A 21,203-nucleotide genomic window follows, 5' to 3' on the forward strand; every position below is an offset into this window, starting at 1 on the left:
AAAGACACCGTCAATAAGACAAAAAGACCACCAACAGATTGGGAAAGGATCTTTACCTATCCTAAATCAGATAGGGGACTAATATCCAACATATATAAAGAACTCAAGAAGGTGGACTTCAGAAAATCGAATAACCCCATTAAAATATGGGGCTCAGAACTGAACAAAGAATTCTCCACTGAGGAATACTGAATGGCAGAGAAGCACCTGAAAAAATCTTCAACATCCATAATCATCAGGGAAATGCAAATCAAAACAACCCTGAGATTCCACCTCACACCAGTCAGAATGGCTAAGAACAAAAATTCAGGTGACAGCTGATGCTGGTGTGGATGTGGAGAAAGAGGAACACTCCTCCATTGTTGGTGGGATTGCAGGCTTGTACAACCACTCTGGAAATCAGTCTGGTGGTTTCTCAGAAAATTGGACATAGTACTACCGGAGGATTCAGCAATACCTCTCCTGGGCATATATCCAGAAGATGCCCCAACTGGTAAGCAGGACACATGCTCCACTATGTTCATAGCAGCCTTATTTATAATAGCCAGAAGCTGGAAAGAACCTAGATGCCCCTCAACAGAGGAATGGATACAGAAAATGTCGTACATCTACACAATGGAGTACTACTCTGCTATTAAAAAGAATGAATTTATGAAATTCCTAGCCAAATGGATGGACCTGGAGGGCATCATCCTGAGTGAGGTAACACATTCACAAAGGAACTCACACAATATGTACTCACTGATAAGTGGATATTAGCCCAAAACCTAGGATACCCAAGATATAAGATACAATTTCCTAAACACATGAAACTCAAGAAAAATGAAGACTGAAGTGTGGACACTATGCCCCTCCTTAGAAGTGGGAACAAAACACCCATGGAAGGAGTTACAGAGACAAAGTTTGGAGCTGAGATGAAAGGATGGACCATGTAGAGACTGCCATATCCAGGGATCCACCCCATAATCAGCATCCAAACGCTGACACCATTGCATACACTAGCAAGATTTTATCGAAAGGACCCAGATGTAGCTGTCTCTTGTGAGACTATGCCGGGGCCTAGCAAACACAGAAATGGATGCTCACAGTCATCTAATGGATGGATCACAGGGCTCCCAATGGAGGAGCTAGCGAAAGTACCCAAAGAGCTAAAGGGATCTGCAACCCTATAGGTGGAACAACATTATGAACTAACCAGTACCCCGGAGCTCTTGACTCTAGCTGCATATGTATCAAAAGATGGCCTAGTCGGCCATCACTGGAAAGAGAGGCCCATTGGACACGCAAACTTTATATGCCCCAGTACAGGGGAACGCCAGGGCCAAAAAGGGGGAGTGGGTGGGTAGAGGAGTGGGGGGTGGGTGGGTATGGGGGACTTTTGGTATAGCATTGGAAATGTAAATGAGCTAAATACCTAATTAAAAAAAAAGAAAATGAGGTGTGAGAAAATTAAATGAATAAAAAATCAAATAAACAGTTTGTTTTAAGAACAATACAAAATTGAACATGAACAAGCTGTGACACCAGCAATTCTCAGATGATTTGATGCACCAGAAAAGTAAATGCTACATAATATATGTGTAAATGTCTAAATTTAAAACATGTGAGGGTAGTCATCTGACTTTCAAACAGCTGAACAAGTAATAAATTCTGTCAAATTATGAATATGGGCTTTAAGTGGATTTTTCTCTTTGATTCATATTTCACTTTGGGTAATAAAATACATTTCTAAATGAACTTTCAAACTAAGATAATATGCAAACATAATGCCAGGAACTAGAATACTATTACATTATTAAAGCTTTCATTTAAATTATGACAGGCTGTGGTTTTAAATATAAACAAAATTAATTCAAACGGACCATTATAAAGTAATTAAATGCCTTGACAGCTATACATATACCATGTTCTTGTTCAAAACTGATATGTTGAAAATTAAATAGATAAACATTTTAAACACTAGTTATATGGCAGGTAAGATTTTGTATGATTAATAAACCTTAAGAAATTACATTCCAATAGACTTTCCACACTAAATGTTTAATAATTCAGGCAGAAGGAAAAATACTTATGAAGTTAAATGTAATCAAAACAATAAATGAATGGAAGAATTTCTATCAAGTGAAGATACAAACATTTGAAATGATCCAGGAATAGAAGCATCAGGTCTTCAACTCAGAGATATTGAATCACCAGAAAAATTGTGGTTTTCAAACATGGAAATAAATGGCTTTCACACTATCACACTATAATATAGTTGAATAAAGGAATAACCACTGATAAAATTGTATTCATACTATAATTGAACAACATATTTTAGAATGATATATGAATAATCCCCTTTATGATGTTGTTAACTTAAGGCTACATTTATTTTTATCAACTACATTTTAGGAGATTTCTTCCTTCTAGATTGTGTTTTCTTCCTGATATGATTAAATGAATTCTTTTCTGGTCTTAACAAGATAATGTAACATTTGGGACCAAATATGAAGGCAAGGAGTGCTGTGCTGGAGGCCAAGATTGAGAATACTTCCATGGCTACCATAACCTTCCCTTTAGTGCTGTGGTAGACAGGAAGAAAGGTGACCCAGACACAGAAGAACACCAGCATACTGAATGACAGAAATTTGGATTCATTGAATGTATCAGGCAAATTTCTAGACAAGAAGGCCATGGTATAACTCCCAAGGGCCAAGAAACAGAGGTATCCCAGGACTGAATGGAAGGCAACAGCTGAGCCCTTGTTGCACAAAAGGATGATGTATCCATCTTCAGTATTAACATCTTGGTCAATGAATGGTGGAGAAGTTGCCATCCATATTCCACAAAGAAGAAGCTGGATCAGTGTGCAGATAGGAATGATGTATCTTGGACCCCTTGATATCATTAGCCACCTTAACATTCTCCCTGGAAAACTGATCTTAAAGGCAAGGACTACAGTAATAGCTTTGGCCAACACAGTGGCAAGAGCCATAGTGAAAGCAACTGCAAAGGTGGTCTGCTGAAGGATGCAGGCAGCTGTGTTGGGCTGACCAATGAAGTTCAAAGAACATAAGAAACAAAAGGTGAGTGTGATGAGCAAAATGTAACTTAGAGTCCGATTATTGGCCTTGACAATAGGAGTGTCTCTGTTTTTCACAAAGATGCCAATAACAAAGACAGTGAGTGCAGATAAGCACAAAGCTATGCTGGCTAGAGCCATCCCCAAGGGGTCTTCATAGGCCAGAAAGCTCACAGATTTTGGGAAGCAGTTGCTCTTCTCTGTATTTGCATAATGACTCTCTGGACACTTCACACACTGGTCTACATCTGGTCAGAAATATAGGCTTAAATGAGATCAGGTGTCCAGTCTATGGCGATTCCTTTTTATTATGAGACATTTCTAACTGTAGGGACTATCACAAACGTCACTGTAAATTTTTTTTCTCAGGAAAAATGTCATTAGTACACTGGCATGCATGATTCTACATTTATAAACAGCACCTTGTTCCTAACATATTTCTTTCCAAATTTATGTTCAAATATAAAAGATTTTAATGCAATACTTTTTAAATTACTACCATCACACTCTTTCCCTTCCCTAAGTTTTTACTCACAACTCCTTGTGCTCTCTCTATCTTTTACATTTTAATAGTCACTAATTAAATTCAGGAAAGCCAGTGTATGTAGAATTAGGAATGTCTTTAGTGGGAAAATATGTAGACTTTCAAGACCTACCTTTTTAAAGAATAGTATTGTATCTTTCCATGTACCTACCAACTTCCAGTAAATTCCTTTACAATCTTCATATTTGCAATTTAAGTTGAACTACTTGAATGCCTATGTTCTCTTTTCATACAATATTTGTCTGCCTTACTGAAAATGCTGTGCCTCTTTTAAAATAACTAGGTTACTAAATTACATTGCAAAAACTTACTGTGGCTCTTATAGTACTCATAATACATAGATACATTTTTACTTAAATATGGAAAATCTAGATTACTGGAAATTGTTTTTGCTTTTTTTTTCAGATAATGCTTTCTTATATGTGAATCCTAAATTTTCTTTTCCCCCTAAAATTCCTTGTGCTTTCAAATTCTATTTATTCTCTTCTGGAGGTTATGAAATAGACCCTATTACATAAGATAATGCTCAAAATTCACCCAATAATATGTTTTCCTAGAATTTAAAGCAAGCATATAGTTTCATGGAAATAGAATATTCTTAGAAAAAGCCCGACAATAGTGAGGGTAATCTTATAGTGCACACCTTCAGCAAGAACATAGGACATCAAATGAGGGATAGATTATCATTCTGCAGTCACATTTCTGACCCATAATTGTTCCTTTCTGAAATAATTACAGGGATGGAAGTAAAGAAGGGACAGAGAAAAATAAGGTCAACAAAGCAACATTTCAAAATAGTGTCACTTTCTGGGCCAAGCACATTCACACTTCTGTACTAACATATTGTAATTTAAAAGTTTTGGAGCATCTACTTTATGTTAATAATAACATTTATAAAAAATTTTAAAATTTCCAGAGCAGAGTATTATAATTGTTTGTAATCCCTCATATTTTTATTATTTTATTTATATTTTTCATTCCATATTTTATCCTCCCATCTACCTTCTGAATTTTTGACATCCCATATCTCCTCCCCACCCACCTATTGCCATGTGGATGTCTCCACCCCCTACCCCATCTGATCTCTATACTCCCTCAGGACTAAGTCTCTTGAGGGTTAGGTGCATCATCTCTGAATGAATACAGAGCCCTCAGTCCTCTACTATATGTGTGTTGGGGACCTCATATCAGCTGCTGTATGCTGCCTGTTTGTTGGTCCAATGTTTGAGAGATCTTGGGGTTCCTAGTTAATTGAAACTGCTGGTCCTACTACAGGACTGTGCTTCTACTCAGCTTTTTCCCTAATTCAAAAACAGGAGTCAAATGATTATGTTTATTTTTGGGGTGCAAATATCTGCATCTGATTATGTCAGCTGCTTGTTGGGTCTTTTGGGAGGGGCAGTCATGATAGGTCCCCGTTTGTGAGTGTTCCATAGCCTTAATAATAGTTTCAGGCATCAGGACCTCCCTTTGAGCAGGATCCTAGAAGTATGCCACTATGGAATTGAACTTTAAGAATCTAATCATAGATACTTGAAATTCATTCACTTCCTAGAGGATTTCACCTGAAAAAGCATAACTCTAAGAACCTCGTGCCACGACAGCCTGTATGCTGTCATTATCTCATCTTGAGGATAATATACTAAACCTCTGAACCTGTAAGTCAGTCCCAAATAAATGTTGTCCTTATAACAGGTGACTTTGTCAAAGTGATTGTTTACAGCAATAAAAACCTAAGACATAAGTTAGTACCTGTAGTCTGATATTTCTGTAATAGACCTGACCATGTTTTTGGTTGGAAGAATGTGGAATTTCACTTTTTGGATTTGAAAAGCAGTAGAATGTTTTAAATGGGGCTTAATGGGCCATCCTTGTACTAATACGATAACCTTTGTTGCTGAGAATGATTTGAACTGGGGAATCCTGGTTCTAGAAGTTTCTGAGGAGAATTTTTATATGGGAATGCTCTTGTGTTATTTTGGTAAAGTATGTGGTTCCCTTTTGCCCTTGTCTAAAGATCCTACCTGAGGCTAAGATAAAGAGGTTTGTATTAACTGAATTTATTAGGAAGTCTCAAAAAGATGAACAGAGACTTTGCTCTCTTGTTAAGTTTCATGAAGTGCATGAAGAGAATTTTCATACATGCACAGCAAGCTTAGAAAGGAAAAATATATTTCAAGTAAAAATAAAGGGGCACTTATGAAATGAAATGAAGCCAAATGCTAGTTTCAAGGAGAAAAAGAGTTAAGGGAGTAGTTGATCTCTGTGTGAGATTTTATCCAATCAAACTATATTTTGTATTTGGAGTTGAAAAGGGAATACATAGGAGATTTAATATGAAATGATCAAGAATCCAGAAATAGTGGGAAAACTTGTAATCCAGATCTTCGGGCTGGAAGACACAGGCATTTGATCCTGATCATGGAAAGCAGTAGCCATGAGAAGCTTAGGCCAAGGCATGTTGGTACACTCTGTTAATCCCAGGAGACGAAGACAAGCATATCCCTGAGTGTAAGGCAAGCCTGTGACAGCACAAGGTCCAAGTAGAGAAAAGCTTAAATCCAAGTGTACTTGCATTACATCTCAGCCTTCTGCAGACAAAGTCATGCAGATTTTTCATTTCAAGGTCAATTTAAGAAGCAAGTTCAAGAAGAGCAAAAATTAAGCAGTCACAGAGTTGTGAAGCAAAGGCTGGTACTAGAATAAGAGGGAAACATTACAGCCAGAGTAAGCAGCTAAACTTGGCATCATTGGCCATGTGGCTCTTGCATATTAATAAGTAAGAGAAGGAGAATATCAGAGCAATTGAAACTGGTTAGCTGGAGCTAAATTATTAGCAATGAGTAAGAATAGATCAGCATCACTGAGGTGAAATCATCTGGGAAGTGTTTTCTGAGTGAACAAGATGTTCTGTTCCAGAAATAGCCAAGGATTTACATGGAGCTGCAGATTAACTTGGTGTTAGAGTCACACAGGTGGTAGTGGATTTGAAAGTATTAAGATTTCCTCGAATGTAGCTGAGGCTAGACACTGTGAGAAGCTAGGAAATGGCATTTTTGAAAGTAAAGCCTCAGTTACAGTTGATGATCCAGAAGTAGAGGGATCAGGCAAAGAAGTTGAGGCTTAGCACCATGAGAAGAGCCTACGAGATGCTATTGGGGAAGTGTTGCTGAAGTGCAGACCCCAGTATACTGGAGACACCACTGGCATGGGATGATCACTAAATCCCCCAGAAAAATTAGAGTGGAGTCAACCAGAGCCTAGAGCGCTATACAGGGAAGAGCAGGAAAAATAATGCAAGACCTTTGGAGGAACCTAGAAGATCTTGTATAAATTCCAGACATTAGAAGGGGAAAAAATAAAGCTAAAGTTTATTGGAAACCCCAAAATGTTCAAGATTCCAGAGTCATAAGAAATCTGCTGAGGAAAGCTAATATCAGGAATTGGAAGCAGCCCAGGAGAAAGAAGTTTTTTTTGCTGTCAATGAAGATGAAAAAGTAGTGGAGAGCTGAAGACCTCCTTGACATCAGACATGGAGTTCCATAGTTTGGAATTTGCCCAACTGGTTCATGTCTTGCTTTGGCAATTACATTGAAGAATTTGAATTAATATAAGAACAGACTTAGAACTTGTATTTTTAACATTGTTGAAACTGTTATAAAATATGTGGATGTTGTAATTTAGACAAAATATACTCTTTTATAATGCTATTATTAGGTATTGCCTCCATAGTGTCAAATCATTAAACAACCCTATGGGACCCAGGGAGAAGAAAGTCCTTGTTTCAATATGCTTGATACATGGAGAAACACTATTTGTAGTTGAGGCCTTCTTGAAGGAAATGTATCATTATGGGCATGGGCTTTAAAAACCTTGTCTTATGTGCTAAGTAACCAGTCTTTTACTAGCAGCCTTCAGATGAAGATGTAGAATTCTCAGCTCCTCTACTTCATGCCTTACAGGATGATTCTATGCTCCTACCTTGAAGATAATTGACTGGACATCTGAACTGGTAAGCCAGGCCCAATTAAATGTTGTCATATAGTAGTCTTTGTTATGGTGTTTGCTCACAGCAGTAAAAAAACTAACTAAGACAGTGGATTACACAATATTTCTATATTTCCCAAAATATAGTTGATAACCAAAGTGTCAATTTTATTACATTAATAATATTGAACTGATATTTTAACATATAAAAGAAACTATAAACTTACTGTTCAACTTTCTTTCAGCAATAATTTCAAAATTACACTGTTTAGCATTTCTTTGAGTTGCATACTGTTGTACAATATAATTAACAAACACTGGCCAGATTTGCCCTTAGTGTTTGAATGGATCTTTTTATACATACACAGGATATATTGAAAAATTCATTTTAGATATTCATATGTTTTGTTTTGGTTGTGTGTGTGTGTGTGTGTTTATAATGATTTCACGTGGGTGAAATATTGATAGTAAAATTTATTATTATTGAAAGTTTGTATTAAAAGAAGAGAGTGTGGACACTTTTTAACAGTCAGAAGCCTCCATATTGTTGTTTGAAAATTTGTGAAGAATTGTGTTGGAATTTTGATGGGGATTACATTGAAAATGAACATTGCTTTTGGTTAGATAGCCTTTTGCACTATTTTAATTCCACTGATCTACAACCGAGGAAGATGTTTCCACTTTCTTATATCCTCCTCAAATTCTGTCTTTAGAAACATGATATTTGTGTCATACAGATTTTTCACTTACTTGGTTAAAGCTACATGAAGTTGATGTTATTTGTGTTCATTGTGAACAGTATTTTTTTTCACAAACCACATGAATCTCAAGAAGAAGAAAGACCAAAGTATGGACATTTTGGCTCTTTGAAGAGGAAAGAAATTACCAATGGAAGGAATTACAAAGACAAACTGTGGAGCAGAGACTCAAGGAATGGCCATGCAGAAACTGTCCCACCTGGGAATTCACCCATATACAGTTACCAAACACAGGTATTATTGTGGATGCCAAAAAGTGCATTCTGAAAGGAGCCTGATAGGGCTGTTTCCTGAGAGGCCCTGCCAGAGCCTTACAAATAAAAAGGTAGGTGTTCGTAGCCAACCATTGCATCTAGTGTGTGGTCCCCAATAGAGGAGTTAGATAAAGGCTTGAAGGAGTGGAAGGGGCTTGCAACCACATAGGAAGAACAATATCAACCAACCAGACACCCCAGAACTCCTAAGGACTAAGCCATCAACAAAGGAGTACACCTGACTCCAGCTGCATCTGTAGCAGAGGATGTTCAATGTAATCCTTATCAAGATTCCAACACAATTCTTTACATGCAATGAAAGAGCAATTATTAATTTCATATAGAAAAACAAAAATCCCAGCATAGCAATAACAATACTTAAAATGAAAATAACTTCTGGAGTAATTACCATCCCTAACCTTGGGCTGTACTACAGAGCAATAGTGTTAAAATCCACATTGTGTTGTTACATATATAGACAGCTCAATCAATGGAATAGAACTGAAGCCCCAGAAATAAGCCCACGTATACATGGACACTATTTGACAAAGAGCATAAAGCATACAATCAAAAGAGAAAGCATATTCAATGAATGGTGCTGGTCTAATTAACAGTTTGTATTTAGAAATATAAACATAGGTCCATATGTAGCACCTTTCAGAAAACTCAAGTCCAAGAGGATCAAGGATCTTACCATGAACCAAATAATTCACAACAGAGGAATCTCTAATGGCTAAAAAGCATTTAAAATCTAAAGTCCTTAGTGATCAGTGAAATCGAAATCAAAATGACCTAAAGATTCCACCTTACGCCAATTAGAATGGCTGAAGTCAAACCTCAGGTGAGAGCACATGCTGTCAAGGATGTGGAGAAAGTGGAACAATCCTCTATTCCTTTTGGGATTGCAAACTGGTACAACCACTCTTGAAATCATTCTGGCAGTTCATCATAACATTGGAAATAAACCTACTTGAAGACCCAGCAATACCACTTTTAGGCATATACCTACAAAATGCCACATCATATCACAGGGAAACATGCTAGAATATGCTCATAGTGGCTTCATTTGTAATAGCAAAAGCTGGAAGCAACCTAAATATCCTACATCAGAAGAATGAATACAGAATATGTGGCATATTAACAAAATGGAATATTACTAGGTTATTAAGTTCAAGGGCATCATGGGTATTGAAGGAAAATGAATGAAACTATAAAATATCATCCTGAGTGATCTAATATAGACCCCAAAACCCATACATCATATGTAGCCACTAATAAGCTGATATTAGCCAAAAATCACAGAGTACCTAGGACACTACCCACAGAGTTTAAGAACTTTAAGAAGCATAAGGGCCAAGACAGGGGCTGGTGAAGGAATGGGATAAGGAACTGTGGGATGGTAGACACAAAGTGTACTCCACGACTTTATTGTAAATAAATAAATGAATTCATTAAATGTGGTGTGTGCTTATATATTTAGAGTATTTGTTTATTTCCATAATAGTAGGAAGCATAAAAAGAGTCAGGGATAGATCACACTGGAACACAAGTTAAATGCTTAAATCCTGATTTGAAGGCAGAAACAGAAAAAAATAGAGATGTCTCAGGGACTTTTTTAAACCTAAAGCTAGCCTCTAGCACTATATCTCCCCCTAAAAAGCCAAAACCTCTAATCTTTCCTAATAGGTTTAGTAAATAAAATAAGTGTTCTGTAAAACTCTAATCCAAGAGAAGCCAGAAAGTTAGCAAGATCTTCAGTGTACAGAAGACTACAAAATAATACTATTTTCTGAAAGCAGAAAAATTGTTCCCATAATTCATAACACACGACAAAATGTGTTAGATGCAGGAAAACTTAATTCAGACAAATTTCAGCATAGATATTGAAGGTAGTCATGAAGACATTCCCTTTCCCAGAAAAAAAAATAAGGTAATAGGTATTCATACATACTGGAAGGTGAATCAGTGTTATTTTTCCGTGTGCAACACCTGGTTGGTAAGCAATCTTTAAGTGACAAGCACACAAGTAAGTATACACTTATACACGAGTATCATGAACTGTATTAGATAGTTTAATTTAAAATGTTGGGAGTGAGGAAAAAGGAAATTAAATCTGGGAGGAGTGAGATTGATGAATGTGGTGAAAACACATTTTATGAAATTATCAAACAACTAAAAATGAGAAATGAGCTGTTGATAATCCCTAGGAAGGTGCAACAGATATGAGTCTTAGATGCTTCTTAAAAGTCAATGAAATATATTTTGAAAAGCTATCTTTGATACTGTATTAATACATGTTGTTAAAGGCACTGTGAAATGAAAACATTGAAAAGTACAGGGGAATATATTTTATCTTCCAATAGTAATATTTGCACTGGATTAAAAATATAAATCAGGGATGATCTGTAATGACTCTGTTGAGCTATTTCAAGGGAATAGTGATGAGCTATGACATTTAAAATTCCTTTAAAACGAAATAAAATGTTCATATATGACTTCTACTCAAATCTTTGTCATTTGCTACCACATTGTGGAATCCAGTGGAGAAATAGGAAGTTTTCCATAGAACTGCATTTACCTGTCTCATTAGATATCTCATTGTCGGCACAAGGAGTGCACTTGTAGCAGCAGATGGCCTTATCATCCAGGGATACTTTCCTGAATCCAGGCCTACAACTCTCACTGCACACAGACTGAGGGACCTGAAAAAAATGAAATGAATGTTATCAAATGCTTAGGGTTTTATGAAAAAACCGTACAAACAGAGTTTTTTAAGGTCTTAACAATGACAGGTGAAGTGTTCTTTTTAACACCAAGAGTTATTTAAAAGATTATTTTTTGTAATGGGGCATGGGGAACTAGGGGTAGTGACCAGAAAGTCACAGATGTCAGAAAAGCAAGAGACTCTCAGGATCCATTGGGGATAACCAAAAATGGGAAAGAAAAGTTATAGAGACCATATTCATAGGTTAGGCAAGGCCCCTGCTTGAGGGATGTGGCCACCCACCCTTTTTAACAGTATTAACCCAGAATTGATCCCATCTAAAGAAAAGGAAAGGAAAAAGAATGAAGTAGAGACTGAAGGACAATTATCCAAAGACTTCCCTACCTGGGGACCCATCCCATATAAAGTTTCTAAACACAGACACTATTGTAGATTCTAAGAAAGGCTTGCTGACATGAGCCAGATATAAATGTCTCCTGAGAGAATCTGTCAGTGCCTTACCAATGCAGATGAGGATGTTTACAGCCAAACATCTCACTAAGCATAGGGACCACAATGGAGGAGTTAGTCTAAGGATTGAAAGGGCTGAAGGGGTTAGCAACCCCATAGTAAGAACAACAATATCAAGCAACCAGAAACCCCAGAACTCCCAGGGACTAAACCACCAACCAAGGAATGCACATATTGGGATCCATGGCTCCAGCAGCATAAGTAGCAGAGGATGGCGATGTATGGCATCAATAGGAGGGGAAGACCTTGGTCCTCTGATGATTTGATGCCCAGCATAAGGGAATGCTAGCTAGGGCAATGAAGCAGGAGTGGGTAAGGATTGAGAGGAGCATAGAAGCCAAGGTGGGGGATGGAATAGGGAGTTTGCAGATTGTAAACAGGGAGGGGATAACATTTGAAATGTAAATAAATACAATATTCAATAAAAATTTTAAAAAGAAATTTGAAAAAAAGAAAATAAACCATCATGTCCTTGAGAAGGCAAATGTGCTTAAAATTTTACTCTAAGAATTATCATAGTGTTAAAAATTTGGAATCGTAATGAATTAAGTACAAGTTTGTGAATCATTAGTGATTAGGAACATGATATAGAAGTCCTTGCAGTCCATTTAGTCTAACAATATCTTTTTACTTTCTGATACCTGTGATGAGCATCTCAACTTCCACCATTATTGTGACTTGTGAATGTCAACTTGAGAGGATTTATAATTATCATGGAAGCAAATAAACATATATTTGTAGGAAGAAATATACTAAAAAAGTTAGCTAAGTTGAAAAGGTTCAGTTAAAATTTAAATGCCATTACTTATTGTACAAAAGTCACAACTGCAGACAAGATAGAAGAGGGCAGAAGTATTCATTCCTCCCTGCATCCAGAGCATATTATATCATCAGAACCTCTTACATGTGAAAATCATGCATTTTCAAATATAATCCACCACACCCACAAATAGTTCAGTAAGTTCTTTCAAGTTGTTATTGAACATTGTAAACATTGGAATCAAAGGACAATGAAATTATATTAATGGAATTATAATACTTTGAAAGAAAAAGTTTCCATAAAGGCTAAAGCATTTGAGTGCTTATGTCCTTTCTGATGACATTATATGAGAAGTTATTGAAACTATAGGGGACTCAGACTTGCTGATAAAATTATAGCAAAGTGATTGTGAATTGAAAAATTAAAATTCTAACTCAATTCCAGGTTTCTAATTTTATTTACTGTTAATACGTGTGGATATTTTCTTTCTGCTTCCTTTGCCTGTCTCCAGTATAAATATATGTTGTCATGCTTTTATCATTGGGAAACTATGATACATCTAGAACCATAAAAAAAAAATAAAGTCTTTCTTATAAAAGTCATTTCTTGGTCATGGTTTTTGAACATACAATAAAAATTAAATTTGATCTTTATGATATAAATACAAATGAGAGATGTTTCTTCAGTACATTAACATGGGTAATTTGAAGAAAAAATTTCCTCTTACAACATGCCCCATTCATAATTTGTGACAAATGAAGGAAACCTAATCCACATAGAAGTTAACAATGGGAGACTTATTCAACACTGTATAATTCTACTGACCTGAATCAAGGAATATCAAAAGCGAGTATACTAATGTTGCCTTATGGAATTTTATACTGATACTTTAATTGTAATATAACTTGAGTCAATCTTCATTATATCAGAAAACATAATTATGTTAGTAATATAAGCACAAAACATATAGATAATACATAACTAACTTCTGAAAATATTTCTGGCCATTGAATTATCTGTTCAGATAAAGACAACTGTTGACCCTGAGGAGCATTTGCAGAAAAGGATCCTATTTTCACTTTTAATCCAAGACCCTTTGGTAAATTCCACAGGTTAAGAATGTCATATTCTGTATCTATTGTCTGTTTCCAATCTAAATTCCTTTTGTCTTTCACTTCAATGTCCTTCAGGAATGTGTTTAGCTGAAAGAGAAACATAATTTTATATTACCTTGTGCCCAATGTGCAGAAAAAAATGGAGGTTTTGGAATGTATCTTACTGTTCTTAATTTTTTATGTGAACATCAAAATAATGAAGATTCCATTATTGATGACTAAGTGAAAACCGGAGTATTCAAACTACCATTCTGCTTCTGAATTATTATTGATCCTCAAGTGAAATCTTTGAAACAAGCTCAAGTAAGCAATCAATCACTACTGTTTTATGAAAAGATCAACATTTTTAAAACTAGTAAGACCCAGTGGATTTTAGAATCTATTCAGAACTCCAGGGTATAAAATGAGTGTCCTGATGTCTAGAAGTTAATTAAAAGTATTCAATTCTCCATAAACTAACCATCATTGATTCACTTAAGTGTTTCTTTTTAAATATCTCTTATAATAAATATATAAATCAATGAATTTTTAATTGTAACTATTGCCAAAAAAAGGTCGTACAGCTAGATATTGAAGACATGAACTTTATTTTGACTAGGCATATTTACTCCTGGTATCTTGTACCTCACAACATCATACACTTGAAACTATCTTGTCTTCTATGTAAGCTTAGAAACACAAACAATTCTTTGATTGTGGACAAGACAAACTGAATTTTACAGTTTTTAATTGATGTTGTTGCAAAGTTCATATGTAAGAGTGCTGACAATAAAATACAGTAGAAAGATTATTACCTGCCATGGAAAGAACACCATCTCTTCTCCATTTTCAAATGCTTGCATTTGAAGTAGCTGAAGTCTCATCTGATGGAGGCTGTGAGCCAGAGCATATACACCATTGTAAATGTTTGTGCTCTCTTCACTCATGACAACATCAAATATGAAACTGGGTAATAGATCCAAAGAAGCATTGGTTTTACAGTTGTCTAAAACATGACAATTAATGTCAGAAAATGAACACTTGAAGAAGAAATTCCACAACTTAGGAAGATAAATGTCTTCAGGGTATTTATATGGATTAACTCTTTGAATAAATTTGGTAAACTCAATGTTGTCTCTATAATTGTGTCTAAAAATGAAACTTCCATGGAATGAGTCTAACATGAAATAATCACTAAGTTCAATAATATGGGGTTCATTGTTCATGATCCAGATGTTCCATGTCAATAACCTTTGCCCAATAATTTGCATAAGAATTTCTAAAGAATCAATGTCACCATAAATAATTATTACATTTGTCTCATCCATATTTTCCCAGAATCTAGTAAAATATGAGGTCCATGTGGCTGGGATCATTTTTAAAAAGGCTATGCAGATTTTGTTTCTCTCCATCTCCTCCCTAAATTCTGATAGAATTTTATTTCCTTTGTGGTTATCGGGGATGATGAGGCCAATCCAAGACCAACTAAAATGAACCATGAAAGAAACAATGGCAAGGGAAAGAGAAGTGTCCTTGGGGGCCATCTGGTAGAGAGAAGAATACTGACCATCGTCACTCAAGGTTGGCTCATAAGGTCCAAAAGTAATCTGAAGCAAATTGGAAAGACGAAGAATTAACATCAAACAAAATTTCATTTCTGAAGCAATAGATGATAACAGAAGAAAATTTTAAAGGAACATTCTCTTTACAACCTTTTACAAAAATTTCTGTTATTCCTGTAAGTTTTAAGGACTTACTTCGTTTTATTTACTACATCAACCTTTCTCTTACAAGCAAGAGATTTCTGAATTGATCTCCATGTGTCTGTGTATTATTTTGATGTTTGAATAATTGATCAATCACACTTTCAGTTTAAATTCACCTATAATATGAACAAAGAGAACTGACTGTCAGTAACCACAATCCAAATTTTCTCACCTGTGGAAATTTAAAGAGTTGAAGCAATGTCCCAATTTGGGCAGATGTTATCCATGATGATCCTGTGAGTGCAGCAATGACATTTCTCCTTTTACAAGTGTAATTAGGTATCATTGCTCTCTTTACATGGGCTGTAAGCCAACGACAAGTAAACCTAAGAATGTTCCTTTCAGTGTATTCATTATTGTAGAAATCAAATCCAAGAGATATGTTGGGTAATATATTTGGATTCCTGTTGATCTCCTCAATGGCAAATAGCAGAGCCAAAATATATTGGTAGTTCTTAAAGTTATACCTGTGTAAATCGCATAGAAACACGTATGCAGATGATCATATACAGCAAAAAACATCTACATATTTAGTACAATAAATTTTATACTTCAAACTTAATTATATAAAACATGTAATTTAATTTCTTCACCATGAACAGATGAACTCAATTAGGTAAATATGTTAGGTTTAGGCAAGATCATTTGGTATTACTGCCCATTATTTATGGAACTTCAAGCATATATTATCTATATTTCATAGGTTGATTCTTTACACATTCTGTTTACAAGTCAGGAATAATTTTACCACAAATATATATCTGTTGGAATATATATATTTGGCCTCCTGGGATCTCCACCTATGAAAACCCACTATTTTACTGTCAAACCAATGATATTTTAAATACAGTATCTTAATTAAATGACATTCAGAAGTTTATTTCATTGCATGCAGCCATTTTAGCTATTTTTCTGATATAATTTTTTGAATATGGCAGCATGGAATTGCTCGTGTCATAGAACAATCATAGAAATCATGATTCTATATCTGATAGGTGAGATTAAATTAAGGCAGCTCCATGCCCTTTGAATTTTTATCATTATGTCTATTTATGGTGATTTTATGTTATGTCTGTATGCATCCATGACTCTTAGTATGTGTAGTTGTATGGAGTTCAGAAAGAATGAATTCAAATCAAGAAAACCCAAAGTTGATTCTTAGATATTCATCTTATTTATATTTTATGTAATTATGCATTTATGTTTTTCATTCATTTAGTGCTTAGTTGCTTCCTTGCTTTACTCAATAACAGTGTCTATGACTTGACTGTGAGTTGTTCTGTATATCAGGGAGATCTTGAACTCAGAATTATCCATCTGTCTCTTTTCTAGACTCCTGGGAATAAAATCACCAATATATCTGTCTGCTGGATTTCTTTATTTTCTTATCACATATGCCTGGATCTCTGCACAGCAAACTTATAGAAATTCCCTTATTTCTCTCTCCTAGCCTCCATATGGATTACAGGCATGTACTCATATTCTTTTGGGAAGTATGAACTCAGTTTCTCACACTTGGCGTGTTTTACTCTATGAAACATCTCCTCATCAGTTTAATAAAAACTTTTGTAGAATATATATATATATATATTGGTAAGGCACCAAATCCACACCGACAAAAGACTTGTACTGAATTTCTCAGTCAAAGTGAGTTGAACACAGAAAACAAAAAGACTTCATTAAGGTTTCACTGTATATATTTTTCTTCTCCACCACTGCTTAACTATTTAGGTCAAAAGCAGTGGGAAAGAAACTAACAACTAGATGTTAATAATAACCTTGGGGAAACAATGAATTCTCAAGACAATAGAGAAGTTATATTTATGATCTCATATCAAATATTAATTTTAAAGAAAAGCAGACAGGAAGTAGTATAAATGAAGTAATATAATTCAAAGAAAAATATTGATAAGTACTATTTTTAATTTGAGGAATAAGATCCATGGCATTTTCCCATGTATAAATATTATATATTCAAGAAAATACATATACAATTAAAAGATATTATTATTTTAAGAGTACCATGCCTGTGAGGAATTAGGTAATAATCACTACTAATAAAGCAAAAGAACTCAAAGTCTACAGTCACAGAACAATGATCATGGGCAACTTCAATAAAACAGATTTGAACACTCTCTTTTATACACCTAATTTTAAGCACATGATTTATTATAAGTATATTTTGAAAATGAAAATTATTTCCAACACTTTTTTTCTTGAGACTATGCAATGATTGTATCATTTCCCTCTTGCATCCTCTCTAAACAAATCCTTATGCATTTCCCTTCTCATTTTAATTTCATGGACTCAACTTTGATTAATTGCCCAGGAGGACTTAAACTTATACAACACACACACAAACACACAAAATTGCAGGTAACTAAGGAATTCTATTAAATAGTTTACCCAGGTATAATATTCTTCCTTAGGAAAGGTTATAATTTTCCTCAGGAAAATTTTACAAACAAAATCAGTTGATACCTGTCTCGTTAGTAGCAGAATGTGCATGTTTTAGTTGGACAAACACATCCACCTCTAGAAGATGAATGGTAAAATAGTCCTTAAGTTGCTGACATAAAGGGCCATCAGTTGATACTACAGTGTGAACTTGTCAAACAAACTTCTGCCACATAGCCTACAGTATATGCTATGGACTCCTATTGTTTGTATTTTTAAATTTGATCAAATATAACTCAGCAGATTATGTTATACCTTAGAATAAACACAGAAAAAGAGAGCTCATTGAAAAGACATTACTGTCGATGAAAAGTGCAAATGGGATGGATGAAGGTCAATAGTTACAACAGGGTAGGCACCAATGAAGGACTTTTGTAGTTAATTCAAATAAGAAGTGGATGCTCACAGCCAACCATTGGCTCTAATCCCCAGTGTAGGGGAATGCCAGGGCCAGGAAGCAGGAGTGTGGGGTTGTTGAACACAGGAAAGGTGGACTGGACAGGGAGGTTTCAGAAGAGAAACAAGGAAAGGGGATAACATTGGAAATGTAAATAAAGAAAGTATCTGACAATGGAAAAAAAAGAATAAAAGGGGGGGGGGCGAAGGAACTGTGTTTGCATGCAAAATCCAGTTAAGTTTTGTACTGAAAAAATGCATTGCTGAAATTCAAATAAAGAGTGAGATCAATTATAACGCCAACTCAGAATCACAATATTGTTAGGAATGGAGCCATATTCACTACTAATATATATGAGGGAAAACATGGTAGAAAGAATCCAGAATGACATTATCCACATGAGAAATGTTCTAGAATATTGGCATGTCTTTTAATATATAAAATTTTGCAGAATGGTGCATAACTCCAGTAAAATAAAATTTATTCAAAACAAAATTGTCTAGAATTAAATTTTTGTGATACATCAATTTTATTACGCCATGAATAGTCAAAAGGAATATATATTTTATCAAATTAATTTTGATACACATGTTTTACTTGATGTGAAGAAAAATGTTTCACTCTCATAAACCCCTAGAGAAAAGTCTCAGTTAGACTTTGAAAGATTCAAGATATGCCAACCAAAAGATTGAACATATTGGGTAATAATATGACTTGTGCATTGCAGGATCCTAGTGCTGGACCTGGATCCCTGATCTTGATCTTAACACACACAATGTAGGATGAGAATTTTTTTTCGAACAGTTTTACCTTCACCTGCAAATGTATTCTACATCAAAAGTATGTACACATTTGCAAATAATGAATGTGATAATAACTTTGTAATGACTATTCCATGAATGTGACTATAAAGCAAGCCACTTTTCTATTCAAATTTTTCCATACTCATAAGATAAACTCTATACAACAAACGCTCTTAATATATTATAATAAAATCACTGAATTTTGCCATTAATTTAGCTTATGTTTTCATGATATTATGCAAATTCAATGTTTTTCATAGAAATCAATCCTCTTATTTATAATGATTAAACCAGACATTATTTGCTCACATATCTCTGGAAGTAGAGTCTTTGCAGTGAATGGTTTGCTGCTACACAAAATAAAGCGAAACACACACCCATACACATTAGTACCTGAACAGCTGAAAGGAAATAATGAAATACAAGAGGCCCCACCCAACAACCAAAGTTGCCCCATCTACTATGCCTATGAGAAAATATTAAGATTTTCTTTGTGTCAACACATGATTCCCTTTTAAAAATGTACGAAAAAATGAAATATTCTATCCAAATAAATTTTATTTGGTCATGTTTGATATGGTTTAAAAATTCAATATAAATTTGTTGAAAAATAATCCATTAACTTTTAATTTATATCTAAAACTTTTTCGCCTCTACTATCTTTGATTTAGTGCTCTACTACCTCCTAAGATTTAACCAAGCACAGAATATTATCTCAGTGAGCAAAATTCACCTTAACACCTTCTTTGATTTGTTTTTTTGTAATTATTATTTTGACAAAATTATTTGTAGGGAATCTAAAATCTTTCATCTATATCTTTTGATCATTTTCTGCTTGTTGATATCTAACACATTTCTTCATGTATTCACAGGAAATTATAAGTGTTATTCTTTTATTTCCATGAATTACTGTCTATATCCATACAGATATTTGAAGGTATTCTTGCAAAAGGAAGATCTGGTTTGGATAAAAACATCTTATTTACTTTATTAAGAAACATACATGAATATTTCTGTCCAAATCAGCAATACCTGTCTGACACTGTCCATTAACCTGGATTGTTTAACTCAAGGTAATAAACAGCACCAAGGTGAAACTATCATAGTCACTACATTTTGGTAGACACATATACTAAAATAATAAATACTGTAAACCAATAGAGTAAACAGATAAACACAGGAAAGCTGTCTGAGAATAAAAATTAAATTATCAAAGAAACATTTATAATAAAACATGAAATAGATGAAATATTTAAGGAGCACAAAAGAGTGACACCATCTAATATCACAGGCACAAACAGGAGTTCCAAAATGCTAAGAACAACAAGGTCAGGCTTAGGATAAATCATTCCTCCTTGAAATCATAACAGTAAAAACTATTCACACATTGTGGCATAACTGGAAAGAGAGGCCCATTGGTCGTACAAACTTTATATGCCTCAGTACAGGGGAACGCCAGGGCCAAGAAGTGGAATTGAGTGGGGGAAGGAGTGGGTGGGGGAGGGTGTGGGGGACTTTTGGGATAGCATTGGGAATATAAATGAAATAAATACCTAATAAAAAGTAAAAAAAAAAAAAAATGTCAAATAAAAGATTACTGTTAACAATCCAACCAGGCAATCGAAGTGAAAATAGTCAACATTTTCACTTTCTTTCCCCAAGTGAGGAAAATAATCTAAAAGGAAATAAAATGATGAAAAGATTTTAGAAACTCTAAGAGTGAATTTGTCAAAGTAAAAACATACACACACAAATTTTAGTGACAACACCCTATAAATCAAAAGAATTCTGAACTCAAAAATAAATAATTGTACTTACTGTATATAATAGTCCAAGTATACATATGGCTTAGTTGAATGTGGCTTTTTCTTTTCAGTGTACAAAGTATGAAGAGGGAAAAATGCACCAATCATCACATCTTCTTCATGGTGAAATTCTTCACTAATTAAGTAGTAACATGCACTAAAATTTTTGGTGACATGAACAGTATCAGAGGAAACTTTGTGATTCTGCAAGAGCCATGCGAAAAAAATCCAGGAGAACATCCTATTAATACATGGGTCAGCTTGATGCAAATCACACAA

The 21,203-nt window shown here is 34.8% G+C and overlaps 1 protein-coding gene across 1 annotated transcript; it reads right to left on the minus strand.

The window, feature by feature from the left end:
- Positions 1-2,383: 2,383 nt before the first annotated feature.
- Positions 2,384-21,164, minus strand: Vmn2r104 (vomeronasal 2, receptor 104). The gene is made up of 6 exons (NM_001104566.1): positions 20,938-21,164; positions 15,635-15,929; positions 14,512-15,303; positions 13,589-13,804; positions 11,186-11,309; positions 2,384-3,312 (listed from the first exon to the last, which is right to left on the minus strand). The coding sequence occupies exons 1-6, from the start codon at positions 21,162-21,164 to the stop codon at positions 2,384-2,386; spliced, it is 2,583 nt and encodes an 860-aa protein (NP_001098036.1).
- Positions 21,165-21,203: the final 39 nt, after the last annotated feature.

The sequence above is a fragment of the Mus musculus genome, chromosome 17 (genome assembly GCF_000001635.26).
Source record: "Mus musculus strain C57BL/6J chromosome 17, GRCm38.p6 C57BL/6J".
Lineage (NCBI taxonomy): Eukaryota > Metazoa > Chordata > Mammalia > Rodentia > Muridae > Mus > Mus musculus.

What these genes read in the sequence shown, in the direction of transcription:
- Vmn2r104 (NM_001104566.1), bottom strand. Translation starts at nt 21,164, where the DNA reads ATGTTCTCCTGGATTTTTTTCGCATGGCTCTTGCAGAATCACAAAGTT. An exon ending in TACTTGGACTATTATATACA is followed by an intron (nt 15,930 to 20,937) that starts GTAAGTACAATT and finishes CGATTTACACAG; the next exon opens with GTATAACTTTAAGAACTACC. An exon ending in AACTCTTTAAATTTCCACAG is followed by an intron (nt 15,304 to 15,634) that starts GTGAGAAAATTT and finishes AATTTGCTTCAG; the next exon opens with ATTACTTTTGGACCTTATGA.